This window comes from Ursus maritimus, unplaced genomic scaffold, assembly GCF_017311325.1.
Source record: "Ursus maritimus isolate PB19 unplaced genomic scaffold, ASM1731132v1 scaffold_28, whole genome shotgun sequence".
Taxonomy (NCBI): Eukaryota; Metazoa; Chordata; class Mammalia; order Carnivora; family Ursidae; genus Ursus; species Ursus maritimus.
In genome coordinates this window covers 8,125,776-8,153,627 of record NW_024425341.1, presented here as the reverse complement: position 1 = coordinate 8,153,627, position 27,852 = coordinate 8,125,776, and the positions used below count along the sequence as shown (strand labels likewise).

Here is a 27,852-nt window from a genome sequence, read left to right as displayed (position 1 = left end):
AGGGGGGGGATAACTTTTAGATATGATACAAACCATGATAGTCTCACCTAGGAAATAAATCATCAAGTCAGGCCTCTCGCTTTCCATTTCAATCCCTTCACTGAAAATCCACGTATCCAATGAATTTGCACAGACCATAGGGAATTTATGGACCCTGATGTTGTATTCAACAAAAACTTGTAGACGTACTCAACACATACTTATCGAGTACCTACTATATTCCATTTACTGTTCTAGGGACTGGGAGTAGGTGGAAAGCAGTCACAGACTGAGTGCAAGTAGCTCAGTCTATAATGGTAGATACATCACAGGGAGTGATGAAGCTTAAAAGAATGTTCAAGTAGGGGCACCTGGGTGGCCAGTCGGTTAAGCATCTGCCTTCAGCTCAGATCATGACCCCAGGGCCTTGGGATGCCTACCTTGGGCTCCCTGCTCAGCGGGGAGTCTGCTTCTCCCTCTCCAGCTCCCCTTGCTTGTGCTTGCTCGCTCTCTGTCAAAATAAATAAAATCTTTAAAAAAAAAAAAAAAAGGTACAAGTCAAGGGCTCATCACAATTTCTCTATAAGCAACTTTTTTTAAGGCGGGAGGGATCTCATGTCTATCAATTGCTAAGTGTTTTCTTAGCAATTGGTAAATGGTCATTAAACCACCACCCTCCTGAATCTCACCATCCCCATCCATTCCCTACCCAGTCAACGCAGGCAGTTACATTGTAAGTTTTAAAAATTTTTTATTATGTTCAGTTAGCCAGCATATAACATCATTAGTTTTTGAGTAGCATTCAACGATTCATTAGCTGCATAAAACACCCAGTGCTCATCACAACACGTGCCCGCCTTAATACCCATCACCCGGTTACCCCATCCCCCCACCTCCCTCCTTTCTGTAACCCTCAGTGTGTTTCCCGGGGTCCATGGTCTCTCATGGTTTATCTCCCTCTCTGATCTCTCCCCCTTCAGGTTTCTCTCCCTTCCCCTATGGTCCTCCACGCTATTGCTTATGTTCCGCGTATGCGTGAAACCACATGATAATTGTCTTTCTGCTTGACTTACTTCACTTAGCATAATACCCTCCAATTTCATCTGTGTCAATATAAATGCTGGGTATTCATCCTTTCCGATGGCTGAATAATATTCCATTGTGTATATGGACCACATCATCTTTATCCTTTCATCTGTTGAAGGGCATCATGGCTCCTTCCATAGTTTGGCTATTGTGGACATCGCTGCTATGAACATTGGGGTACATGTGCCCCTTCTTTTCACTGCATCTCTATCTTTGGGGTAAATACCCAGTAGTGCAATTGCTGGGTCGTAGGTGTAGCTCTATTTTTAACATCTTGAGGAAGGTTTTTAAATTTTTAAAGAATTTGGATATCACTGCTGCCTTAAGGTAAAGAAAGTAATCATCAGGACCTTAACCAATAAATTATTTCCTTAAACTTACATAATCTGAACAGTGTTTAGTGTTGAATGTGCGTGTATTCCTATCGTGGTTGGAAGGGAGGGAATCAAAGCAAATTAATTTATTGGATAGAAAAAGGATTTTAATAGACATCTTCCTTGGGAGCAGAGATAGAAACATTGCATTTTATTACTTTGAGGCCAATTTCTTGATAAAGTCTTTGTGGGCCCGTGCTTCAAATTGTTTGCAGCGACCCAAGAGCATATTTTACTCTGTTTATCACAAAAAACCTAACAGAATCAGTGGGAACGGAAAGAACTTTATAACAAAGATGGTGTGGATTCTAGAAATTCACATGATTTAGCTCAAAAATGAAATATGCAAATGCTCCTTGTGAACATGGTCATTATGGACACTGACTTGTCTGAGTTTAGACAATGCAAAGGGCATTTCTATAAAGAGACCTCAGAAAGGTGGGGGAAGATGCCATCTTCTAATGCATAGTAATCATATGCTTTGACTGAGGGGCAGTTCTGGAAGATCACTGTCAAGAGAAGTGACACCCGTAAGTTCTCTGTTGTGGTACCTGTCTGACCTCCCCTAATTAACGTAATGGGATCTTGAATAATTTGTTGGGAGAAGACGTCCATAGAGCTGTTTTTCATTTACTAATAATGTATCTCAGACCTTCTGAGTTTTTATTCAGATGGGTGTTTTTGTCATTCAGTCCCTGTATGTCGCTAATTACCCAGATATCTCTGACCAGCTGGGAAACCCTGGGAGGAATCTCTAAAAATCCTCCTATTCTCTGCCCCTCCTTCTAGGGATGTGCTCAGAGTGCATTTTCAAAGGAAGAGATCTTGGAATAGTCTGTTTAGGTTGGGAAGGGGCAGGGGTAGGAGGAGTGGGTGAAGAAGCAAGAATTGAACTAACCCAGTAACATGTGTCAGAAATCCGGTCTCTAAAGCATAAGTTCTGAGCAGGATCTTTGAAATGAACAAAAAGAAAAATATAGTGAGGAAATTAAAAACTCAAAAGAGTGGAAACCAGAGATGGGCTCTGTTTTATGCTCTTTTGGTTTTTCTGTGGTTTTGATCATTGGAAGAGTTTGAGGAGCACAGGGCTGGGGGTGGTGTCTCTGTGTGTTCTCCTGCCTAAAGGAACTTTCAGCACCGAGAGGAGAATAGAATAGAATCCCCACTTGTCATCTTCACGGTCTGCCTGACAAACCAGTCGCAGTGGTATCGCCAATGCAAAGCCGGCCTTGTGTTTATCTCCTTATCTGCCAGAGCTAATATAAAGCAGATTGGCCAGACCCTGGGATTTCCTGCAGCCTTGGCTAGGATTCAGAGAGCGTAACACTTGTCCTTAATTATTTCTAGTTATTGGGGGCGGGGGGGGGGGGGTTAGGGAAAGCATGAATAAAGGAAACATATTGGTAATCAATAATGTCAACTTCTTCTCTACCAATCAGTAAATAATCAAGCAAATAGCTTTTAATTTCATTTTTCCTCTGTTTTTCTTGCTGTGATTCTCTGGTTGCAGTGCCAATTATTCATGAGCTAATCATTTAAATATGATTTATATGTTAGGGACCCATAACTGACAGTGATTAAGAAGTCTAAAATAAATCAAATGAACAGTTCCGAAGTGTACATTTGAAAAAAAAAAAAATCCACATTTTTTTTTTAAAAGTAAGCCCTACGCCCATTGTGGGGCTCGAACTCACTCACAACCTGAGATTGAGTCTCATGCTCTACCAACCGAGCCAGCCAGGCATCCCCCCCACACACACACACACATTGTATTGTAGTGATTATAAGTAAGATAAACTGTCCAGAGAGGTGAGACATCCCTGTGAATAAGTAATCACCAAAAAATTTCATGAAGGCATCAGAAATTGATCTGTGCCTTGGAAACAGGACATTTTTATATAGGAGAGAGAAGGGCATCCCAAGGAGAGGCAACAGCACGGAGGGGAGCCTGGAGAGCTCAGGGATCGATCAGACTAGAGCTTGGATTGGTGTCCTAGAAGACCGGAAGGGCAGGCAGAGCCGTTGGCCATGACTTACAGGCAATGTGGAATCATGGTAGACTCCTGGGTGCTGACACTGGAGAATCATTCCAGTGAATACAAAAATAGCTAGAGAATGGGGGAGAAAGAAGACTGTTCCACCAACTTCAGAAATCAGCTCTTAAATATTTTAAGATGACAAAGAATGTGGAGAGTCATAACTGACAATATGTATCTTTTTTGGGGGGGTGTGGGGGCTGGTGAAAAAGGTTTCAAAGCATAAGATCTATGAAGGAAATACTGAAGATAGTCTTTGGAAATGAAAAAATGGGACATGACTGGTTTCGTGAAATTAAAGAATGATAATAATCGTTGACTATAATGACATATGTGAATTGCTACCTTGGAGGAGAAGCCGGGCTCGCTGTCCTGGTGGGTATTCAGTCACATTGAGAGTCTCTGTGCCTGATTCTCAAAAACAGTGACGTAATAGACTCTGATACCACACGTACCTGTGTAGTCTTTAAAAGGCAGAGGAGCTGATTTCAAATAACCAAGCCCAGGTTTTGAGGAGCAGTCTCTTGCCCACTCTGTGGGTTGGGGTTGAACTCATCTGTCCCCATGTGCCATTTCTCCTGAGACCTGCTCTCTTTACCTCCCTAGGATAGGGGCAAGGGTACGCGTAACTGGCCACACCAGTTTCCTAGCAGAGAAAGTCTACTGCTGGCTGTGGGTGGGAAGGTAGGGGTGCAGCTATAATTAGCTCCTAAGAACAATGGATACCATGGAAATGCTCGGGAGCATCTCCTAGAACAGAGGAAGAGTAAAGATGGCAAAGAAATGAATCACTACCAAAAATAAAAATATAGATTGTCCTCTCTTTCCCTTTTTCTCAATCATTTCTTATATGTAAATATGTATATCTCTATACACACACCACAGGCAAAAGCAGATTGCAGAACAATATATAAAAGACAATTCCATGTTTTTGTAGGTAAAAATGATCAGTTACTATCAGTCTTCTGTAGTTTCCTGTAAATATATATGAGCAAACATATATGTGTGTAAATGGTTTTATATATACATAAAATCTTAGGGGGAAAAAAGCCTAGACTTTGTATATACAACTTAATATTAATGATGGTTATCTCTCAGTGTGGAATTATGAGGTTTTTTTTCCTTGTACTTACATATATATTTTATTTTGGATACACGAATTGTGTACTGACTATGTAAATAATAAAAAGGATTCTTAAGGAAAACATGACGATTTAAAACATACTGATGAATTACTGAACTCTACATCTGAAACTAATGTTCTCTATATGTTGACTAACTGAATCTAAATTTTAAAAAAATGTTTTTGCATCTTTAACTTGTAAATACACACAGTCATTATAAGACTGAGTTATAATGACATCAGTGTCCATTTACCCAGAAGGTACCTCCCGGTGTCTAAGCGAGACCCCAGGAAAACTTGTGATTTTCCCAAACTACAGCTCGGCGGCTGCCACTAGCTCAAAATTACATTTTTCTGCCTGCAGGATCCAGGAGGGCTCCTTCTGGGTCCATCTGTATACTGCAGCCACCCCGAAGCTTCTTAGAGAGGCAAGACTAGCTGAAGTTGAGTACACAGGGCCCCAGATCTGTTGGCAGGAGGTAGTGGTACACTCGATAATCACAAAAACACAAACCCCAATTAGTCAGGAGGTCTTGGACTCGGGCCCAGGCATGGGTATTTGTTTAAAAAGCTCCCCAGGTGATTCTAATGTACAGCCAACATTAAGAACCATGGCCCTAATGGATTAATTTACTAAGGGGTTATTTGAACATGGCCTTGGAGAGAGGTAAAATGAAAGCAGAGAGGATGTGGTTGACCAAGGCCAAGTGGATGCACGGCCCAGGGCCTGTGAGAATGATTTTGCAAACCGAATAAAAGAACACGGAGTGTGGGCTGGGCAGTTCTTCAAAAGATAGTGAGGTCGGTGGGTAGACCTCTCTCCCAAGTTCATGGGAGAACAATCTCTGATATTCAAACCGGGAAAATGTTTAATGTCAAGACACTGGTATCTCACAAAATCCAGCAGGACCCAATTTGGATGCTGATGCCAGGGCACTGGAGCTCTCCTGGGCACCAGAGGCTTCCAGCCTTTTCTATTAGAGGATGCACACTGACACGCTGGACCCAAGCGTGACAAATCCCACAGTAGAGCAATGGCCCTTCGAATAGTTTTTTACTCTGCTTTAGGAAATCGTGCCACATGGATTTCTGTGGAATGCCTTTGCTTATTATTCTGTAGATTTATAGTGGGTGAAAGCTAGGGAGCCCACAGGGGTCTTCCGGTCCTCGTCCATTTTTCATATCAGGAAAATGAAGTTTTGGCTTGTGCTCCGTTTCCTAAAGCAGAAGCTGGGACTGACTGGATGCAAGTTTCTTAACTCCCTTCTAGTACTCCTGCGATCCAGACTTGTCTCCAGGCAGTGGCCCAAAGGGTCCTGTTTTTACTCTGAGTGACTGACTGACAATGATGAGCTTATTCATAACATGTGGAAATTATGTATCCACTACCATTTATTGCTAGCGAACATGTGCCAGCCTGAGGCTATCGGCTTTATATTGACCATGTTTAATCTCAGCACCGATGCTCAAGGACGTTATTATTTCCATGAACACTGAGGTCACACAGATAGAATGAAGACCACTCAAGATGGACGTCCTGTTCTAACCGTGAGAGTCTGCACGATTTCCACAACGCCGCTGCCAGTCACGATGACCCCAGAGCTGGGTCAGAGAGGGAAATGCCCCACTCTTCTGCCCTGGGTGCCCTTGCAGCCCGACTTTGTCTCATGACCAGTTAAGCCCTGGCTTTTCCGCCCCATTCACTCTTTCTTCCTGTAGAGCTGCACCCAGTGGAACCCGACCACCTCAGTGTTTTAACAGCCTGACTGTATTTGATTTATTTTCTGAGGAGTGGTTCTATATCTCACCTGTTTTTAATGGAGTTTCATTTTGCTACCCAGCATAATCTTCGTTCCTGTGGTTTAGGAGGAAGAAAATGCTGTTAAGCTCAGCTAGAGCCCTAAACAGATGTGCGGCATGTCTCTGTGTGTACCGTTAGCAATACATCACTTCCAAACGTCTTGGCCTGGCCTGCCAGCATCCTGCACCCGTGCCAGATGCTTTCCACCAGCAGGCAATAAGCAAAAAACTGAAGTCAGGTTAAAAACACCAAAGTCGTTGGGTTCTAATCCTTGAGTGTATTAGCATCTGGACTTTGGGAAGTGCCACCCGCTCTCAGGCAAACTAGCCGCCCTCGACTCGTGCAGGAAGGGGGATGCAAGTGTTGTCTGTTTTAAGAAACCTGGGGCGCCTGGGTGGCTTAGTCGTTAAGCGTCTGCCTTCGGCTCAGGGCGTGATCCCGGCGTTATGGGATTGAGCCCCACTGGAAGCCGGCTTCTTCCTCTCCCACTCCCCCTGCTGTGTTCCCTCTCTCGCTGGCTGTCTCTATCTCTGTGAAATAAATAAAATCTTAAAAAAAAAAAAAAAAAAGAAAAAAGAAACCTGATGGTGTAACAATCTGAATATGATCCTATCCGCTTGAGCAAATTATTATCTTTTATGAAGATTTTTCATTTTAAAGGGAGATTTGTCAGAAATTATCCCTTGCCAATTAACCTTCTCTTTGTAATGAGAAGAAAAAAAATGGTGGTCCCTTTGCAAGAGTGTGACTTACAACTTTAAAGTTACTTCCGTAGTAAATCGGATGGCAGAACACACGAGAGCTGTGTTCAGTAAAGCACACCACGAGGGTTTTCTGTCAGAATCAATATTAAGGGCTTGAGTGGGTCAGGGTAATACATATCTCGTGAAGGATTCAGAATAGAGCTGTGTCTCTCCGCCTGGGAGGGGTTATGTGGCAGTCAGATCATGTTTATGGAGTTCTCCAATACATAGTGGGCGAGAGTTGATGCCGTTAAAAACGTAATCCAAAATGACAGTGTCTCACCCTGCTTGGCTCGCCTTCAGGCAAGTGGAGGAAAGGGACTGTGTAAGGTGACCTCTCAAGGTCCCCCTACTGGAGCGTGACTCTGTGACTGAGAAACAACAGCCTCAGAGCTTAGTCTGACCATGTTCCATCTAAGTCCCCAAAGGGGACTGATCAGAGGGAGGTCACGCCATGCAAATCTTCTGGAATCTTGACGCGGTGACTAAAACACCATCTTCCCAGGTTTCTGGGTGATGGTGGAGTCGTGTTGGCCTGGGACGGCTGGGGAATGGAGACTGGGAAGTAGATGGTCTGTAGTCTGAGACAAAGTTAGCCATGGGCACCAAGTCTCATTTACAAGGTTCTGTAGTGATGGCAGACAGGGCAGGACAGAGTGGCTGGAGGACACTGTGGAGAAATGATAAAAAGGTCTCACCTGAGCCTGACCCCTGAATGGATTTTCTCTGTCTGCTTCTCCCACCTGCTGCATGGCTCAGTTCGGGGATTACAGAGAGATGGTACACATTGTAACAGATCAGAGGGCTATGAAACAGACAAACCTCCAGCAAGCTCGCAATACTGCACCCATCCTCCACAGGGAAGGGCAAAACGCATAGCCTGGAACTTTTTCATCTAGGCAATGATAACCGCTAAACCAATGTAGGAGCCCTCTAAATATGTATTCACCAGCTCATTTTTTCCATTGTCACATATAGTGACATAGCATCCCTTACCTGAGCAGTCTTCTGATGGTATAGGAACTAGGGACTCACTGCAAGCTCCGCGCGCTCAGCATGCTGATAAGAATCTAGTAAATGCAACAAGAGAGAAACTCTAGTAAGCCTGAGGGAAAAGGAAAAATAATAAATAAATCAAAGGAATGAAGCAATCACCCCGGGAAAATATCGCGCAAGAGAAAAAACACAAAATTAGAGTGAAAAGAAAAAATACGGACAACATAATCCGTATCGTCTGCAAAAACAGAGAAAATGTTTCCTTTATAGAGGTGGACATACAGTGATATAGGAAATCTCTCTGCTCCGTGTAAATTTATTAAATGAAACTTTCTTTTTTTCTCTTTCTTTCTTTTAGATAAAAAACCTCTTCATGAAATAAAACCCCAAAGTAAGTTATTTTTCCTCTTGTGACTATAATTTATTCTCATATTTGCTGCCTTACTATTGTATTTGCTTAGGAGCCAAACAGAATTGAAGTTTGTGCGAAAGACCCAGGACTTTCAGGGCTTCTCCTCATCGGGTTTGGAGTCACATATCAGAGGTTGAAATCTAAAGGAAATATGCACACCCCTCCCCGTCCCTCCCTCAGAGTGAAAGTAAATCTCTCCTCTTGATGCTGCCTGCCTAGAAGTCCATTTCTCTGCAAATGTCATCTAGGATTCTTATTGCTGAGGAGATTTATAGCATTAAAATTAATAAATATTTGTCAGTACAAACTTTCAGGAGAGCAGCTTTGGGCGAGAGCCTGACTACATGCCTCTCCACCGGAGAGGAGGAGGAGGGGGCTCCCCCGAGATGCAAACCGTGAACTCCATGGCAACTGGGGAGATTAAAAAACCAGCATTCCACAGAGAAACCATCAGCAACTGAAAAGTTTGGTGTCAGGTGCTGGCTTGAGCTCTCCATCCACAGGTTTACCTCCTGGGCAGGCCTTTGCCTTATGCCCACCTTACACAGCCAGCAGATTTGGGAAAAGCCTCACAGCATGAATGGTTTGCAGCCTTGGCTGAACTTGAGAACCACCTGGAGGCCTTTTCAAAACCCCAGTTCTCAGGCTGTACCCCCAGACCAATGGAATCAGAATTGGGGTGGGTTAGAATCCCTGGTTTTTGTTTGTTTAGGGTTTAAAAATTTTAATGCATATTTCAATATGTATTTTTCCTTTGAGGTATAGTTGACAAACAATATTATATACACAGTGATTCCACTTTTATGTACATTAGGAAATGACCACCGTGATAAGTCTAATTACCATAGTTATCACAATATTATTGACTATATTCCCTTATGCTGTACTTTAAATCGCGTGACTTATTTGTTTTATAACTGGAAGTTTGTACCTCTTGATCAGCTTCACCTATTTCACCCATCCCCCCACCCCTCTGGCAACCACCTCCTTGTTCTCTGTATTTATGAATCTGTTCCGTTTTGTTTGCTCATTTGTTTTTTTTTAGATTCCACATAGAAGGGTAGGAATGCCTCTTTATTAAAAGAGCCTCAGAATCCAGTGTGCAGCTTGGGCTGAGAGTAACTGTCTTAGAAAAATCTTTCTCAAAAAGTGGATCAGCAACCATGTGCATCAGAATCATGGGGTGTGGTCGGAGCTTGTTAAATACACTCCACGTCAGAATAGAACAAACAGATCCGGACCCCTGGAACAAGATGGGGGGCAGGGGGAGGGTCCTCCTGGGAATCTCTGTGTTCATATGTTCCTCACATGATCCTGAAGCACTCAGAAGTATGTCGAGCATACCGGGGAAATCTTGAGACGGAAGGGCATCAGCAGCACAGCTCTTAGCAACAGGAGAGGTAGCGAGCTGCCTGGTTTAGTTTATAAGCTTGTAGAAGGTGTCCCTGGCCAGTATCTCCCATTTTAATATAAAGCAAATGACTTTTGATCTTTTAAATCCTACGGTATTAAAATTCAAAGAGCTTGGGAGAGCTAATAGTTTTTATGAGCTAACTTCTTTGAAGGAATTAAGACCCTGCGAGGATAGACAGAAATAGGTACCTTGGGACAGGGGTCAGGAGAAGTGAGAGAAAGATCCAGGAAAGCTGTTAGTTTCATACTGCCTTATGTTGCTTGAGGCAGGCTAGAGAGAGAAGGGGGCTGTTGAGTCTGAGAACTTTGCAGAACAATAACAAACTTCCTTAACTTTTTTCCCCTGAGGTCTGCTGGTCAAGTCATGATTGGCACTTAGGGAGAGGTCCCCTGATCTCCAGTTTGCTTGATTTTGAACTCAGGAAGATTGAAAGTGGGGGAACCTGGTGGTGTATGTGTGTGTGTACGTGTATGTTGAGGGAGGGAGGAAAAAATTCGGGTCAGTGAATATTTGGCTTGAGCCTGTGTCAAGAGCTCAGGGTGACAGCTGGACTCCCAGCTGCCTCCTGGTGACATAGCCATGCCCCCCACCCGTGGTCACGTGCAAGATCGTGGGTATCCATGTGGGGGCCACTGTGAGAGTTAGTTAGGAATGTGTTTTTTAAAAATTAATTTCATGCTTAGCTTGTGAGTCCTGTGCCATTCTAATTTGGTTACATCTGTACTTCCAGCCATAAACCCCACAGTAGCTATTTCTAGTCCTCAGGGACTCCTGAATTAGTTTTTGTTTGGGGTTCTCGCTCATGAACACCATGCTTAATTGCTGGATACTGCAACGGAATCGCTTAAACTGTTTTAATTTGTGATTTCCTAAAAATAAAACCTTAACAGAATCAATGTGATTGCAAAAGGCTCCCAGAGGAATCCAGTCGGGGTTCTGTAAGCTGCATGGTTAGGAGTGCATTTTGCAAATTCAGGCTGCGGTTGCTCAGTGAAAGAGGGGCTTAGTTGAAGACTACATGAATCATCACTGATGCAAAATCAAAGTCAATTATGAAGATAATTGAGAAACAACCTGTTCCCATATATAGCTGTACGCGTGATCCTCCACAAGTCCTGGTGGATAGAAGACGTTACTCAGAGCTCGCGAGCACTGCTCTGCAAGCAGGCGGGCCGAGGAGCCCGCTTTGAGTTGCAGGGAGGTGTAAAGAGAAAGTGAGGTCTTAAGATATCTGTTGGCAAATCATAATGACAAACTGGGGAAAATATGTGCACCGCATAGCTCATGAAAGCACTTATTGTAAATGAGATAATTTAATCAATTACGTTTCCTAATGTACTAAACCGAATGTTTCATTTTCTGCTTCTGCACATCTTAAATTATCTTCAGGTGCTTTATGAGATTTAATCATAGTTAATAGAAACTTCATTACCATCAAATGTGCTTTCAATAAATGTTGTGTAACAATGTCAGGAGGTGCAGTAAAATATAGTAGGTTCTGAATGGCAAACACGCACCCCCAGAGTCAGATGGAAAAAAGGCTGCCTTCAGACAATGGGGCTCCTTGGAGGCTTGGGCTGTGGCTTTCTGAACGGCCCTGGGCTCCTGAGGAGCGGCTCGCTCAGCGCATTCACCTAAGCGATGAGAAGGATTCCGCTTTCCCCTAAAAAGTAACCCAGAACCACACACACACACATGCGCGCACACACGCACACACACACATGGTCTTCTCTTCATCTTTCCTTGTAGTATCTAACAGCATTGCCCGCTCGACACAAATCCCATCAACACTTCCAGAGTCGGCCACCTCCAGGACGGCTCCAGGTGAGTGTCTCCCAAGTGCCTTCATCTCAACTTTTTCGAAAGTGAATTTCTCCTTCTCTGCCCTGTTCTTAATCCAGTCCCGCATCCCATCTTCTCTAGTTCGGTCAGTACCACATCAACAACTCACTTGTCCAGAGGCAGAACTTGGGCAGTCTCTGAGACCCCTCTTTTTCCTCTCCTATCTCCTGCTCTGCTCGTTGCTCAATGAATCGTTACAGTCTGACTGTTCTGGAGTTCATCAACATTTCTCCATTTTCACTCTACCCATGTCCATCCCGCCATTCACTCAACAGCTGTTTACTGAGCGCTTACGCCGTGCTAGGAAGCGGCGGTGGGGAAGCAGCACTGAGCTGAACAGGTACAGTTTCTGCTTCCGCCAAGCTTACCATTTTAGTGTGTGGGGATGGATGGATGCTAACAAACCAGAAAACCTATATTTCTGATCATAAGTGTCGTAAAGGGGAGTAAAGCTGGGTAAGGGGCTCAGGTGGGGTCAGAGTAGGTCTCTGTATAAAAATGACTTTTAAGTAGAGACCTGACAAACAAACAGTCTGGATGTCTGGGAGAGAGCATGCCAGACAAGGGGAACACCAGATGCAAAGGCTGCGAGGTGGGGACTTGCTTGGAGTGTCTGAGGACCAGCAAGGAGGCCAGGATACCTGGAGCAGAGCGGCAAAGGAAAGAGCCCCGATAGCTAAGATCAGAGAAGTGGGATGAGACGGGAAACTGCCAGACGTATCACAGGCCATTATAATCACTTTGACCAAAGGGAAGCCATTGAACGTTAGTCATAGTGACATGACCTAATATTTGCGAGGATAAACTCCACCTGCTGCACTGAGTAGGGGATCAAAGCAGAAGCAAGATCTGTTACAGTGACCTATTGTAACAATAATCTGTTACAGTAATCTCGGCTGTTCCAATATGGAGGCTCTTAGTACCAAGGTGCAAGATGACTGTGGCGTGGCGTAGATAGACAACATTGGAGATTGTAAAAATGGGTCATATTTGAATATCTTTGGAAGGCAGAACGGATTTGCCGATGGAATGGATATCGAGTGTGAGAGAAAGAAAGGTGTCAGGCGTGATTTCAGAAGTTTGGCTATGCAGCTAGAAGGATGGAGTTGCCGTTACTGATAACGGAGAAACTGTGGTCTAGCAAATCCAGAGAGGGAATCAAGAGTTCAGTGTTACTAGTGCTAACTTTGAGATACCTCTTAAACATCTAAATGGAGAGGTTGAGCGGGCAGTTGAATGTATGAGTCTCGAGGTCAGAGGAGAGTCCTGGCTGGTGACATAAATCTGGGGCTTGTCAGTGTCCAGATGATATTTAAAGCCATTAGGTTGAAAGGGATCCCGGGCTAATGAGTATGCGTGGAGACGGGGAAGAAAGTGGAGGACTGAGCCCTGCAGGGCATCAACATTTAGAGGTAGAGGAGGTCAGAAGTCACTGCAGAGAAGACAGAAAAGTAATAGGCAGCAGAGTAAGAGAAAAACCAAAAGAAAAGAACATGATGTCCCAGAAGAAAAGTTCAAAAAGTTCAGGCCATCTTCATTCCCAACAAGGATTTCTACAGTGGCCTCCTTGGATCTGGTCTTGCCCTTCATCAGTTTATCTCATCTTTCTGAAACATAAATTCTGGTTCACACCACCTCCAGGTTTAAAGCTCTTCAGTTGCTCGCCGTTAGTTCCAAGATCAAGTCCAACGTACTGACCAGGTACATGATCTGGTCTCAGCTTCCTTTTCTGCATCACATCAGCTTCTCTCAATCAGCTTAATCATTAGGTAAGCTACTTCCTACCTGCTCACCACTTCTTATATTCTTCAGCCAAATAAAGCTTCTGGGCTTTCTGAATACCCTGTGCCCATTTTCGCGTATACATTCTCTTACTTCTGCCCACAAACTCGTTCCCACTACCTAATCCTTTTTTTTTTTTTTAAAGGTCTTATTTATTTATTAGAGAGAGAGAGACAACCAGCGAGAGAGGGAACACAAGCAGGGGTAGTGGGAGAGGAGGAAGAAGGCTCCCAGCAGGGCGCCCGATGCGGGGCTCGATCCCAGGACCCCAGGATCACACCCTGAGCCAAAGGCAGATGCCCAATAACTGAGCCACCCAGGCGCCCCACGCTACCCAATCCTTAACTTGTTAAGCTCATTCTTCCTTCAGATCCCCTGCAAGACCTTCACCCACCAAGCCTCCTGTAGTTTACCCAGTATCAAACTATTTCCCTAATTCTGTATTTTCAGTGCCCTGATGCTGGTCTGGATTCCCCTTCTCAGACATTATCCTATCTACCTACAGGCAGGGATTGAGTCTTATCTACTCGCACACCTGTAGCATTCACCGCTGGCCTAGTATGTATGAGATGCTCAAAAACACTTGCGTGAATGCCCTACATCCTCCAGCTAACTCCTCATGGGGCCTTTTACTGTTAAGGTGAAAATAAAGTCTGCTTCTAAATATTTTTATTCATTTATGTAGTAGCTATTTATTATACAATGGTTCTACGTAAATAGTCTTGTCTCACTCAATAAGAGGGAAAAAATAAGAAATGTTTCTTCCCCACAACTTCAATACAACGTAGAAGATGATACATGACTTGAGAAAAGGGGAAGGAACAATCTTGAATAATCATTGATTCTGTACCAGATACAAAGTCAAAGCCCAAAGCGTATGCTTTCCAGAATCATTTCCATCAAAGAGGGGTCCAAAAGTGTCCTCAAAGTCTAAAAATGAGGTATACTCCTTACTAACACCCATCCCATTCTACATCTTTTCCAAAAATACACAGCCTTCATCGATATTGCAATCATATGGGGCCTGGGAATCACCATCCTCTGCGATCTTCCCAGGGTTAGGGAATACCTCAGAAGATACAGGGTCCACACTGTATCTTGGACATTCATTTAGGCTATGAAGACTTGACTAGTGCCTTGAGCCCATAGAACTGTCTGCAACTTTGGGACCTACCCTTACATTCTGAACAGGCTTAGGCTCTTCTAAGCTAACATTAGGCTACTGGCATCAATGCCGATCTTCTAGCCATGCTTTAAAACACAGGGGTTTTTGTTGTTGTTGTTGTTGTTTGTATTTTGCCCATCATTTTTCTTCCCCTCCTGATTATTTTCTGTTACATAAATACAGCACTTTCTGCAAATTGCATGACTTGCTTTGTCCTTTACGATCATCCCTACTGTGAATCAATCTGTCTTTATAGGCAACATCTGTAATTTTCTTACCACTTCTGACATCCTCATTATCCAATTTTTATCCTATCATAAGTGTGTGCCTTTTCTTACTACTCTTTTCAATGATATTGTTGGCTCTGCTCTTAATGAATGTGATGGGAGTTTTTTCATTATATACCTCTGAACTAAGCACAGAGGAGTAGTTGATAGACCACTATGTTCTTGGGCAAGAGAATAACCCAGGTTGCTTGTTAGAATGTGAATTCACAGGCCTCATCTCTCCACTTGTCAGTATTTTCAAAGTTTACAGAGTTTGTGCCTTCAGTTTTGAGGATAGGAAATTAAAGGGAAGTCATTTTTCTCAAGGGCTGGAGTTCCAATCCTGTTCTTTTTGAGTCTATCCCTACTCTAACTTGGTCTTCCTATCTGATGGGGAAAAGCACAGTTCTTTTGCAGCCAAAGGTAGAGTTACTACATAAAAGAGAGGACTCCTAGTTAAACTTGAATTTCAGATAAATAAATTTTTAGCAGAAGCATATTCCAGATATTGCATGGGAAATACACTAAAGTTATTCATTGTTGATCTGAAATTCAAGTTTAACAGTGTCATATTTTTATTTGCTAAATCTGGCAGCTTTGCTTAAAGGAGGAATACAACATTCCTGAATGTACACTATCAAGAATCAGTTTATAAAATAGATTACCTTTATTGCCAATCTTGGAAGAATGGTTAAAATTGAAACAGATACTTGAGGGGAGAGCCTTTCAGTAGGAGCAAAAAATCTGAACCAAAAAAAAAAAAAAAAAACGTCTCCTGGAGAACAAGGTCTACTTGAAAAAAATGAGTACTCAGACTTGGCCAGAGAGTAGGGTCCATACGAATGAAAAGTGGGCGAATGCTTCTGAAAAATGGGGTGGTGCAGAGCATAAAGTGTCTTGAGCCATAATGTAAGTCCCTGTTGGAGTGGACTCAATTCCTACCAGAGAGTCAATGAAAGGTGTTGGAGTGGCAGTACCAGGACTGTGTTTGGGAAGACTAATCCACGTGTACAATGGCTCTGAGTGACCAAGACTGGGTACTAGGCAAGACGAGACTGTACACCATGGGTGTCAAGTGGGGTGTCTTGAAATTGAGACGCGAGAGGCACTGGAGATGTAACGAGTAAGACATATGAGTGGTTTGGGGAAGGACTCAATGGGGACAGAGTGAAAGATGACTCTTCAGCCTCACTCATGGTGTCACATTACCGGAGAAAGGGAATTCAAGAGAAGAAAATATTTGAAGAGATGAGAACGATGAATCTAGAAGTCAGATGACAGATCTGAGATGTCAGCACAACATGCAAGGGGTTTTGTCCATTGAGCAGGAAGGAGATACGGCATGAGGTCTGCAGATAGGAGATGAGGCAGGAGATCTCCAGTGGAGAGTGTTAGGCATCAAGGAAATAGCACTGACTGGGAGTGATTTTTCAATTGGATTGGCATGGAGAAAGGAAAGGGGCTAAGAACTGAGCTTTAAAGTGTATTTATAGAACTTTGAGAATGAAGGGTGATTACTAAGTAAGAAAGAAGAAGGTAAGGGAATTGAGTTTAAGGAATTTTTTTCTCTCTCTAGAAGGAGGGTTGGCTTGGCTTGTCTACTGCCACAGAGCAGTGGGAAAGAGTAAGACAGAGAACATTACTATTGAGGCAGTGGTTGTAAACAGCCTTCAAGAAGGAACAGTGATTTGGTGGAAAGACAGACCTTAAAGGGTAAGAGAACAATCAAATACAGAAATACTGGACTGATTAAATTATCATACCGCCTGGCCATGGGCTAGGCAAATGTAAAAAGAAACGAAGTGCATCTCCAGGTTCTGATAGGAAAGACCTGCAAGATACTGTATGTGGGGGGGAACAAAAAAAACAAACAACAACAAAAAGCAAAGTACAGGAAAGAAAATATAATGTGGATCCTTTAGGGTAAAAAATAAATAAAGGACATTCACATCTTTTTCCACCAAAAGGTCTCAAAGATACTATCAAGACCACTTCTGGAGAAGGAGTAGTTGGAAGATGGGTTTTCTCCTTGCATCCTGTTTTTATACTTCCGAAAACATTTTCTCCCCTTATACAGGTATTTTATTTATTCCCTTAACAGGGACAGCAGTGAATTGGTTAGGGAAATCATGTATTAAGAAAACACCTATTAAGAAATGCTGAACGTTAAAAAAAAAAAAAAATGCTCTAAGTTCTTTTAAACAAAGAGCGAAGAATCCGTGGGTGCAGAGAAGACCGCATCTTCGAGAAGTTTATCGGAGAGGAAGTTGGGCGAAGGATTTGGGGAGAGGTGACTGATGAAGACTAGAGTGTGTGTGGAGGCAGATGGCAAGGCTCGGGTGCAGAGGAAAAGTCTGAAGATGCAAGACCGAAAGGGAATAATGAATGAGTGGGGGTCCCGGTGGAGGCAGGAGAGGGCTTGGAATCAGAGCCGGCCTGACACAGAAGAGGAGCAGCTCCTCAGGGAACAGAGAAAAGGGAAGGAAATGTGCGTGAAAGAGCAGAGGAATTTTAGAGTGTAAGGGAGTGAGCTCACATGGGACGGCCTCCATTTCTTCAGCTAGAAAGAAGGGCGGGGGAGGAGGACGCCCTACTGAACTAGAATGGCTCCTGGCACATGGTAAGCGCATTTAGGAATTGGCTCTTTGGTCATTCGCTACAACGGTAAAAACAATCACCACAATAACAGTAATGAGGTTTTTGACGGGAGATCAGAAAAGCCAAGGTGCTGATTGGTGCAAGGGTTATTATAAGATTCCAAGCAGTGCAAATATAATTGGAATGGTTCACCATGGTTGGCCATGGCTGACCATTTAAAGCTATTTTCTGACGTGTTATTTAAAAAAGTTGCTTCTCAATGACAGCAAGGATAAACAACTCTAACAGAAACTTCTATCATATTTCAGCATCTAATTAAATATTCTGGCACGTGACTCTGTCTCCACAGCACCAGCTGTGCAAGGGGCCAGGGGCAGATCCTGAGACGGCCAGGAGCTGCCCTTCTAGGGGAGTGAGCACAGCAATAGCTTCCATCGTCCATCTTCCACCTGTGAATTTTGACTGTGTGGGTTCCTTGGTAATTCACCATCTCTAGTATATGCCAATTCAAGTTGGTTTTGCTCCTGAAATGGCAGCAATGGTCGTTCTACCATATTTAATGGGAGATAGAATATTCTATGTTTTGAAAGGCATTTGCTGTGCTCCTTTATTTTGTGTAGCTATCTAATTCTATAAAATAGATTTTAATTTGATATATAGTTAAGCTCATAACACGAGAATTGAGTTATATTCCCATTAATTAGTGGCAATAATCAGTCTTTCACATGGGAGTCATGCGAAGAAAGGCAAACCGAGTAAATAGCCCTTGTATTTCATCCTTCGGGGACTACATTAGTTCCTCTAAGTGACTAGCTGTGATGGCAATGCCTAAAGACATGGAACTTGCCGATGCCTGTTCCTTGCACGAGGAAGTTCACAGGGGCTTTGAAAGGCCACTTCTCACCAGCTCGGACCAAAAATAAATAAATAAAACGACTGCAGACCATTGTCAAGTCATGCTGCCTTTTTTTTCCCCAGAGACTCTCGGAAATTTCAGTCTCCCTCAGAACCACAGCACACTCTTTTTAACAACCCTCACTGTAGAAAAGGTCACTTTAATATCTAACCAGAATCTCAACTGCTGTAATGAAAGGCCATGTTCTCCTTTTCGGTCCTTGTGGGAGATGGTGAAGCGTTGGATCCTCGCGTCGTCCTAAAGGAAGGGTCATTGAGTGCCTACTGTGGGGCTGTTCTCCTCTGGTGACAACCCTCTGTGCATTAAAGATCACCTCCAGTCACTTTACTTCTCTCTCTCTTCTCCAAGCCAAATGAACCCATAAACATGTCCTCTCCAGGGCGCTAATTTCCAGCTCTCTGTTAATCTTTGCAGCCTTTCTCTGCAGATACTCCACACTCCTTCCAGCAACGAATATACTCCTCAGTAGTTCCTAATTTGGAATACCAGAGATTTCTCAGTCAGTTCTCAGTTTTGTTTTGTTTTCTCTAAGGTGTAGATTTTACGCAACAATTTATTAGTTTCAGAGGCAGAATTAGTGATTCGTCAGTTGCGTATAACACCCAGTGCTCATTCCATCACGTGCCTCCTTAATGCCCCCACCCACCTCCCCTCCAGCAACCCTCAGTTTGTTTCCTAGAGTTCTGCCTCTTATGTTTGCCTCCCTCTCTATTTTCATCTTATTTTATTTTTCCTTCCCTTCCCCTACACAACCATGTTTTTGTATTAAATGTTGGGTCCTTCTGTGCTTTGCCTAAAGCTTTTGTGATTCTTGGATCAAGGAAAATGGGGGTGAAGACACAGGAAAGACCTCAATAACACACTGATATGTAAAGCTTCATTCATGAAACAAAGTCAGAGAAAAGTATCCTGTGCCCACAGAAAGCAGAATAGCATCAGTCACGGGGTCTCAGTGCTTCTGTTCAAAATCACTTTGAGCAAACAGACCAGCAACACATGTGTATGTGAGCAAGCAGACAGGTGTAAACATACACGTGTTAAATATAAAGGGAGTCCCTGTGGCAAGAGTTCTGTAATCAACCCCAGACTGATTTCTTTAATACTTCTCTTCCCACAGTTGAAGACCAGGCAAACAATCAATAAATAGTTGCAGTGATTTGCAAATTTCTGTGGGAAATTGCAATTACTGCCTTTGAAGTGTTTAAAGCAGTTAAGGAGAATGCGTTGGCATTCAGATAATTAAACAATAAAAAGGATGATCCGAAGTGAGTTGTCGGAACCCTGAAGTGACGTTGGAGTTTAGAAGAACATGGTGGGCAGGGTTGGCTGGATTGGCCAGGCCAAGATTGCTTTCTTGGCGGAGGTGGACCTTGAGCTGGCACCTGATGCATGAGTGGTACCTAGATGCCCAGTGAGGTGGGGCGATACTGTACAATGACCTGCCATTCACTAGTAGACATCCATGTGGCAGGTAAATTACAGTTGAGTTTGGGGTGTAGGGCGGTACAGCAAAGGGCAGCAGGAGCACTGACACGGCGTGGAGAAAAGGGTCAGTGCCTGGGTATTGCCAGTGCAAGTGGTCATGTGGTTAGAAAGACTCCCCTGGGAAGGAGCAATGGCAGCCTCCAGTGTTTGGATAAGAACTGAGTGTGTGCCTGTGTGCGCACGTGCACGCATACACCCCACTTCCTCCCTTGTCCTTGAAGTTGTAGTGGAAAATGTGGAACTAAATCTCTGATTCTCCTGGAGCCCATCCTGAACACAAGAAAAATGAATGGATTACATTTTAAGCACACAGCAATCCTTACAGGGGAAACCACTCTCCTTTCCTGGAGGATGGATTAGAAAAGACAGAGGCAGAGGAAAAAAAGACAAAAGAATAAGGCGAAGTAAAAACAGAAGAGAAAGAAGAAAGAAGTGCTGTGGGCCAACTTTGGAAGGGTTTGAGTGTGGATAAGGATGTCTGATTACATCTCTCCATACACACACGTGTGGCTTCGAGTAGCTTGTGTCTGTCTCTGTCAATCTCATCACTACTGTTGGACAAGAAACAAGAATATGTTAATTCATCCATGCATCCTCATTTCCACGGCACGGTTGGCCCTTCACAAATGTTTGTTGAATAAATGAAATTATTAGATTCTGAAGTTTTTAATTCCCAAGACAGATTGTTCTTGTAAAGTAAATACCACATTGCTTATCTTCCTGTAGGAGTCGATTGCCTTCTGGCTTTTAGATTAGACTGTCCCACCAAGTGCCAGGCTAAGCTTTATAAGGACACAGTGCCGTCCATATGCTCTCTCCCTTCTCTCCTGAACCCCATCCCCAAAGTCCCCATACTTATTTTTTTTTTAATTCTGTAATTCAGTATTTCATTCTCTTAAGTCAAACAGATTCTGGAAATATTCTTGGGAAACACATTGAACCATATCAAACATTTAAATCTCAGTCTGAAGGTGCATGTAGGGTCCTTTCCTAAAAACAGGGTTTGTGTCTGAGAAGGAGAATTCTGGTTGTCTGGGCAGCAAGGAGGTGGAAACAAAGAACAAGACAGGAATACAAAGGAACAGACACAACTTGTTCCCATTACTCGGTTTCGTCTCGGGATGTTCCCGGTCTAGGGATGTCCATTTCCAGCAGAAGTCTTTTGCCCTGGTCATCCTCCTGGCTTCTGCTCCTGTTTTAGCCCCTGGGACGCTAAAGGGGTCACCGTGTCTACTTTGCCATCTCAGCAGCTGTATTCAGTACACGGCCAGGCTGTTGCTCTCTCTGCGCTCAGATGCTAAGCAGGTGTGTTTTCCCCAGATTTCCCCTTTTAAGCTGATAGTGTCATCAGTCAGTGGTGGCAAGCAGGGGAAGGCTAATTGGTTTCAAGCCAGAGTTCTCTCACTACTCCTGGTCCCCGGCTGTGTTCTGTGTCCTCTCTCCGCTCTGTGTATAGTTACATCCTCCAAGGAGCTTAACTGAGTAGAGGGAGGGTGGGAGCCTAAGTGGGAGCACAGCTGCCCTTCCCTTTCTCTGTGACACAGGCAGACCCTGGAACCTTGGGATCGGCTCCAGTTAACAAATGCCTGGCTCTGGGCGGTCAGAGCAGACCACCATTCGGAAGCCTCCGTCCCCTTCCCTCTCCACTGGGACCACCAAGACATTGGAACTAAAACCCGAGTCACGCCCCGTTTCTCAACACCCCCTGGGCTGTTTTGGTCGTTGACAGTGTCTTATAATCCTCTAACCTTTCAGATACCATTCTTTTGGATGGTTACGCGCCCTTGCAAATTATTTGTATGTGTTTGCTGCCCTATTGCTGAACTGGTTCTGCTTGATTTCCCCGTTCACTCTTTAATTCGGTAGTGCCTTATTTTACAGTCCACTAACTTTGTCGAAAATAAATTCCTTTCACCTGTGTGGTTAGTAGCCCTCAGCTGATAACATAAGTACCATATTAGGCTGCAGCGAATGCATAGTAAGCACCATGCAATTACAGGGTGAATATACAAGAGCTCTATTTTAGCCTCTAAACCCAATACAGGGTGACAGAGTAATTACTTTGGGACCTATTAAGTGTACTCATCCCATAATCTGTAGGGAGATGAATTACATAGCACTTGCCACCTTCTCCTTCCACATACTTTCCAAGATGAAGCCTCTCTCAGGGTTGTGTGGTCTTGGATAAATCTCATTCTGAACCGCAGTAGCCATGATGAATGTCGTCAGGGATGAACCACACCCAAAGGACAACTAGCAAACGAGTTGGAAACCAACTACTGCCGATCTTGGGGGATGGGGAGACACCCACATTCTCAATTCAAACTAACGCTTTTATTTTTGCTTTGCCTATGCATTCAATAGGATGGAGTAGGAGAGGTATGGGAGAAACAGCATGTGCCCTTTTAGACACCAGTCCTCCTCCACAAAAACGTATTAAGTCTAGCATTTAATGGTGCTAGAAAACATTGACCATGGACATCGGAGCACCTAGGACCCAAGACCTCCATATCTCACAACAGAAATTCTCTCATGATGATTGTAAATACCCTAACCTGATGTTGTCGATGTTCTCTGAAACTGAACGATTTGTGCCAAAGCTAAAAAATTCCTATTCGTGAGCTCTGGTCTTCTCTCTCCCGACTCCTATACTGCGTATGAGCTTCTGACCCCAGCCCACCCCCTGTGAATGCATGTGCCCATCATACAGAAGCAGAGCGGTTCGCCCGTGTTTTGTCATTGTATGTGGATCTCATGTCCCCCCTCAAATAAGAGTAAGATGCCAAAAAATACTTTGTGGGTGAATATGACTTCCTAAATCAAGTAAATTAAGGAGTTGTCTGTTTTTCCTTGAAAAATATTACTTTCTTTGCAAAATTGATTCTCTTTAAGATTTTATGATGTGCTAACCTTAATGCAGTCAAGATATTTGACTGGTGTCCCTCTGATATATACAGGGTATCTGAGAAACATGATTACGTGTGAGAGTAGAACTTACGGCTAGCTGCATTTGTCATTTTCTCTGAGTGGTAGCTCCAGAAATTCCGATAGCATTTCATTTGGTATCCCAGGGTGGCTCTTCGGCTCTGTGCCCATGTTGGCCATTTAGGATTTCTCTTGTGTCTTTCAGGCATTGAGAACGCCAGCGACATTGCTCTGTACTCGGGCTTGGGCGCTGCCGTGGTGGCCGTTGCAGTCCTGGTCATTGGCGTCACCCTTTATAGACGGAGCCAGAGTGACTATGGCGTGGACGTCATTGACTCTTCTGCATTGACAGGTGGCTTCCAGACCTTCAACTTCAAAACGGTCCGTCAAGGTCAGCGGCGTAGGTCCCCCCAACACCTCGTCCTCAGGACCATAGAGACTACGCTCACACAGGACCCCCAGTGCTCTCCGGCCCTGTGTGAAGGTAGCTCTTGGCACTGGGAGCCGCTGCCTAATTGTCTTCACGTGTTAGGAAACCAGGCTGGGTGGGGTGGTCTGCCTCAGGCCTTGGCTACGAGGATGAGTGGATCTCAGTTTACCATTAGCAACGTTCTCAGTGAGGCACTTCCATCTTTGATATGTCGTACACTTAGCAAGTTCTTTTGTCTGAGGTTATCCGACTTGCTATTTTAACAAGCCCGCTCTGAGGATATTAACTAAAATGCTGATTATTCAAAACTGAGCACCAACTACTTTACCATAACCGCCCCCCCCCGCATATGAATTAGACTATTTATTAGGTAGAGTTATCTGTGTTACTTCTATTTTGTAGAAGTGAAAAGGACGTCAAAGAATCTGTGAGGGGTCAGGTAGCCAACAGGGGGAGAAAAAATGGAGTTCCCAGCTTAAAGGACTCTCACCTGTTGCCCAGTCGAGGCAATCTTTGGTTGGAAGGAGAAGGAAATCGATCATGTCAAACTATAGCAATGCTCATTTTCGAAACAGAGTCATTTAATTCTCTTATGTGAACCAAATCTATTTCTGATTGCAAGATGGAGATGAGCTATATTATGGGGTTTGGTTTCGAAAAGAATGAAACTCTCCCCCTTCAGAGGGTGACCCTTGCTGTCCATATTGTCACCTTTATTTCTATTTCTCGTGCATCACGAGCGCCGATAGCCCTGGACCAGACAAGTCTCACTGCCTGGCGGTGATTGGGTAGCGACCAGGTTCCCAAGTGGAACGCGAACATGCGAGAAACTGGGAGATGGCCGGCAGAGACAAAATGCTTTCCTGCCTGCCGCGCACTTCTGGGCACCAGAGTTTCAGGTCTCAGCCTGCTTGGCCTCAGAAAGGGACACATCCCCTTGACTGGGGTACATAGCTTAGTAGGTATGTTTTAATCAGAAATACATCGAACGAAGAACTGATTTTTAGACTACGTAAGAAACTGGATGGAAACCTTTCCATCAAATGATAAGACCTCGGGGTCTCAGACCATAATATTTTAAAATAGAAGAAATAGAGTCATTTGAGAGACAGAGGCTTTGAAGTCAGATAGATGGAATCCAAAATTGCTCTATGACCCAGTTAATCGATTATGCTCTGGGTCTCAGTTTTTATATCTATAAAATGGGGATCTTCCTATCCACTCAGAGGATCCGCATGAGGATTAAATGACCTGGAATAACAAGGATTATAAGCCCTTGGCATACGGAAGGTGCTCAATAAATGTGACGAGTAGGAGTCTGGATGCTAGTGGTTTCCTCTGACTTTGGCACAGGAGGCCAGTGTGCTCCCTGGAGCGGCAGGCAGCAGGTGAGGGGGTGGTTCCCTCGCCTAAGCATTTGGAGAATGCTGACTTGCATAAGCTGGACCACGTCTCCTTCGTGTGGGCCTCCTTAGAGCTTACATTGTGTTGTGAACCTCTAAAAGCGTAGCTAGCCCTTCCAAACTTACTTTACCATTTTGTTTTTATTTTTAACCAAGAATATCCCAAAGCTAGTGATTAAAGCAAAAATCCTTTACTCAGATTCTACTCTACCCTATATTCATTGCGATGATACACCTCCCATTGACCTTCCTGTGATTTTCACCTCCATTGTCTTGAAAGACATCCCTTCTTGAGCCAATAGAACTGCAAGGTGAAGGGTGATGAGACTTTTAAACAGAATGCCATACTTCAAATTCACCAGAAGTTTTAAAAGGCTTTCCAAAGGGAGCTGTGGAGTAACCAGCCAACGTTCTTCAAGCGTGGACTTTTGTCAAATGTACCGACTTTTAGAATCAGGCATTTTCTCCTTAAGTTAGACTTCACTGTAACTCTAGGAAATCTTTTTGCTGCTTGGCTTCACAGAAGCTACGAGGGTCTTTGAAAAGTGGCCAAAAATTAAGCTCCAGAAGGTGAGGGCTTGAGATAAAATAGCCATGAGACTCAGGGATGTGATTTTTCAGGTCTCGGGGGATGGGCCTGTTCCAAATTCTTTTCAGATGTGACATGGTTCTTAAGCCCCACTTCTTGCCCGGGAAGACCATAAACAAGAACCAGGCTGAGACCTGTAGAATTCAATGCAGTTCCATTAAAAAGCACAGCTCCTTGACTATGTCTTGGCACTGGAGCCTCAAGCATGAAAAAAAAAAAGGCATCATCAAGGAGCCTTTAGATCTACAAAGCCATTTCATCTCATTTTGAACCTCCTCCTTTATGATTTTGGATTCTTAGAGCATCAGACCAAGAGGTGGGAAAAGTCAGGGTTATAGATTTCCTGCTGGCATTGCTACAAATTATGACTTGGAAGAACAATAGAGGCTAATACGATATGGCCTGGAATTGCAACATTTTCAAAAATATCATACTTTAAACATTTTGTCAGGCCTCGAAGGAAAATTGTTTAATATGGTTTGGGTTTCAATTTGAGAAGTCACATTGACGGACTGATATGGGTGGGAGGTTTGGGACTGAGGGTTATTTCGTTATTTACTAATAAATGAGATTACTTCATCACCAGAAAATAGCACGGCATTTCTTTTTTAATATTTGGCCTAGAAAAAAAATCGGTGAGCCCCAACAGATGAAAGTCCAATTTCTCGTGTTCTCGTAAAGATTTTTGTTTTCGGTTGTTTTGAGACAGAAAGGAAGCCATTCTAAGCTGCTTCCCCACGTAGAATCGGGAGTCTCACTCTCCCGGTGGGGGGCCTCTTTTCCCTCTCAGAGTGACATATGTGCTATTAGAACAGACTGACTCCTCAGACATGGAGTGATCCGTGGGCTCCCCTGACCCTTCTGCTCCGAGGACACAGCATTTCCTCCCCCAGCTCCAGAAACTGCCCAGAATTCCACGCGAGATATGCTGACACCAACACCACTCTACTTATAAACGGCCCTACCTAGCTTTGTCACCTCTTACCATTTAAAATGAACAGATGTTATTTTTCCTCCAAACTGGATTGCAAAACATCTTTCTTCCTTTTTTTTTTCTTAAAGCTTCTCTTCGCCAGTTAAAATAATCACATCAACAATAATACCTGAGTTTGTTGCCTGACGGAGTGCCAGAAATACTTGTTTTTGAAAAGATGGCATCCAAGGAACTCTGGAAAATGAGTGGTTTGGGTTCAGCGGCACTGAGAGAATCTGCTGGGAAAGCCAGAGCTCCCGATTCGAAGGTTCTGGTCACTCCTGACCGGCCCGTGAGAGCTGCCGCAGATGCTCGGGGTGGGCCTGAAGGGCAACTGGCAGGCGCACGGGTGGTTATGCGGTTAGGAGAGGCAGAGGCAAGGGGGTAAGTGTGATGCCTTTTTGTTTCTGAGTGACAGATCCATTTTCTTTGACCAGGTAACTCCCTGCTCCTGAATTCCTCCATGCAACCAGACCTCACGGTCAGCCGAACATACAGCGGGCCCATCTGCCTCCAGGACCCTCTGGACAAGGAACTCATGACAGAGTCCTCACTCTTCAACCCTTTGTCCGACATCAAAGTCAAAGTCCAGAGCTCATTCATGGTGTCCCTGGGCGTGTCTGAGAGAGCCGAGTACCACGGCAAGAATCATTCCGGGACTTTTCCCCACGGACACAACCGCAGCTTTAGTACAATGCATCCCAGAAATAAAACACCCTACATCCAGAATCTCTCATCACTCCCCACAAGGACGGAACTGAGGACCACTGGGGTCTTTGGCCACTTAGGAGGACGCTTGGTCATGCCAAATACAGGTGGGTGGTAAGTGTGCGTTTGTGTGTTTCCGAGTGTTCTTTTAAGTGGTTTATGTTGACACAATTATGTCCCATAAGATTCATTTTGGAGATGCTTGCCATCCTGTGTCAGAGCTACAAACTGTGGTTGTATAAGCCTCCTCGATTTGCACAGCAAACCAGAATCAACACTGAGATTAGACTTTGCAGCCCTCACCTCAGCACGGATCGGCCGCGCCATTTGATGCCCTGTTAGAGCTGACAGCCATATTTGCTCAGAAGGTTTGGGTGGTCCCCAGCGTTTAAGCCCCCTTGAAATATATTTCCTAGAACATGATCAGAAGGAAGTGAAAATATTCCTTGCCGGGAACGAGAAATACCATGTTTTATAGCCAAACAAGGTTTATACACTAGTAGATAATTTAGCAGAAGGACACCCAGAGTCGAACTTCCTCCATAACTGACCCCATAAACACTGTCAGTGTCCATAGACCTTGCTATAATGTTACTTTATGACAAGCAATACCGATGGTTCATTACAGAGTCACCCTTGAATGCAAACTTCAGGTCCAGGGCCATATCATGCATATAATTAGTTCTCAAGAATTTTTTCCTCCTTTTGGTTCAAAGGGGGATTTTCTTAATGTTTTGACAAGGTTACTTTAGGTGTATAGACCAAATCACTTTTAAAAATGACATTCTATGTATGGATTGGTCTTC

At 43.9% G+C, this 27,852-nt stretch overlaps 1 protein-coding gene across 1 annotated transcript in view; it reads left to right on the top strand.

The window, feature by feature from the left end:
- UNC5D (unc-5 netrin receptor D) overlaps positions 1–27,852 on the top strand; it is a 102,292-nt gene that overhangs the window by 7,080 nt on the left and 67,360 nt on the right. The window contains exons 2-3 of the mRNA XM_040643172.1: positions 23,149–23,334; positions 26,776–27,153. Coding sequence (XP_040499106.1) covers positions 23,149–23,334; positions 26,776–27,153 — 564 coding nt within the window. The remainder of the gene's footprint in view (positions 1–23,148; positions 23,335–26,775; positions 27,154–27,852) is intronic.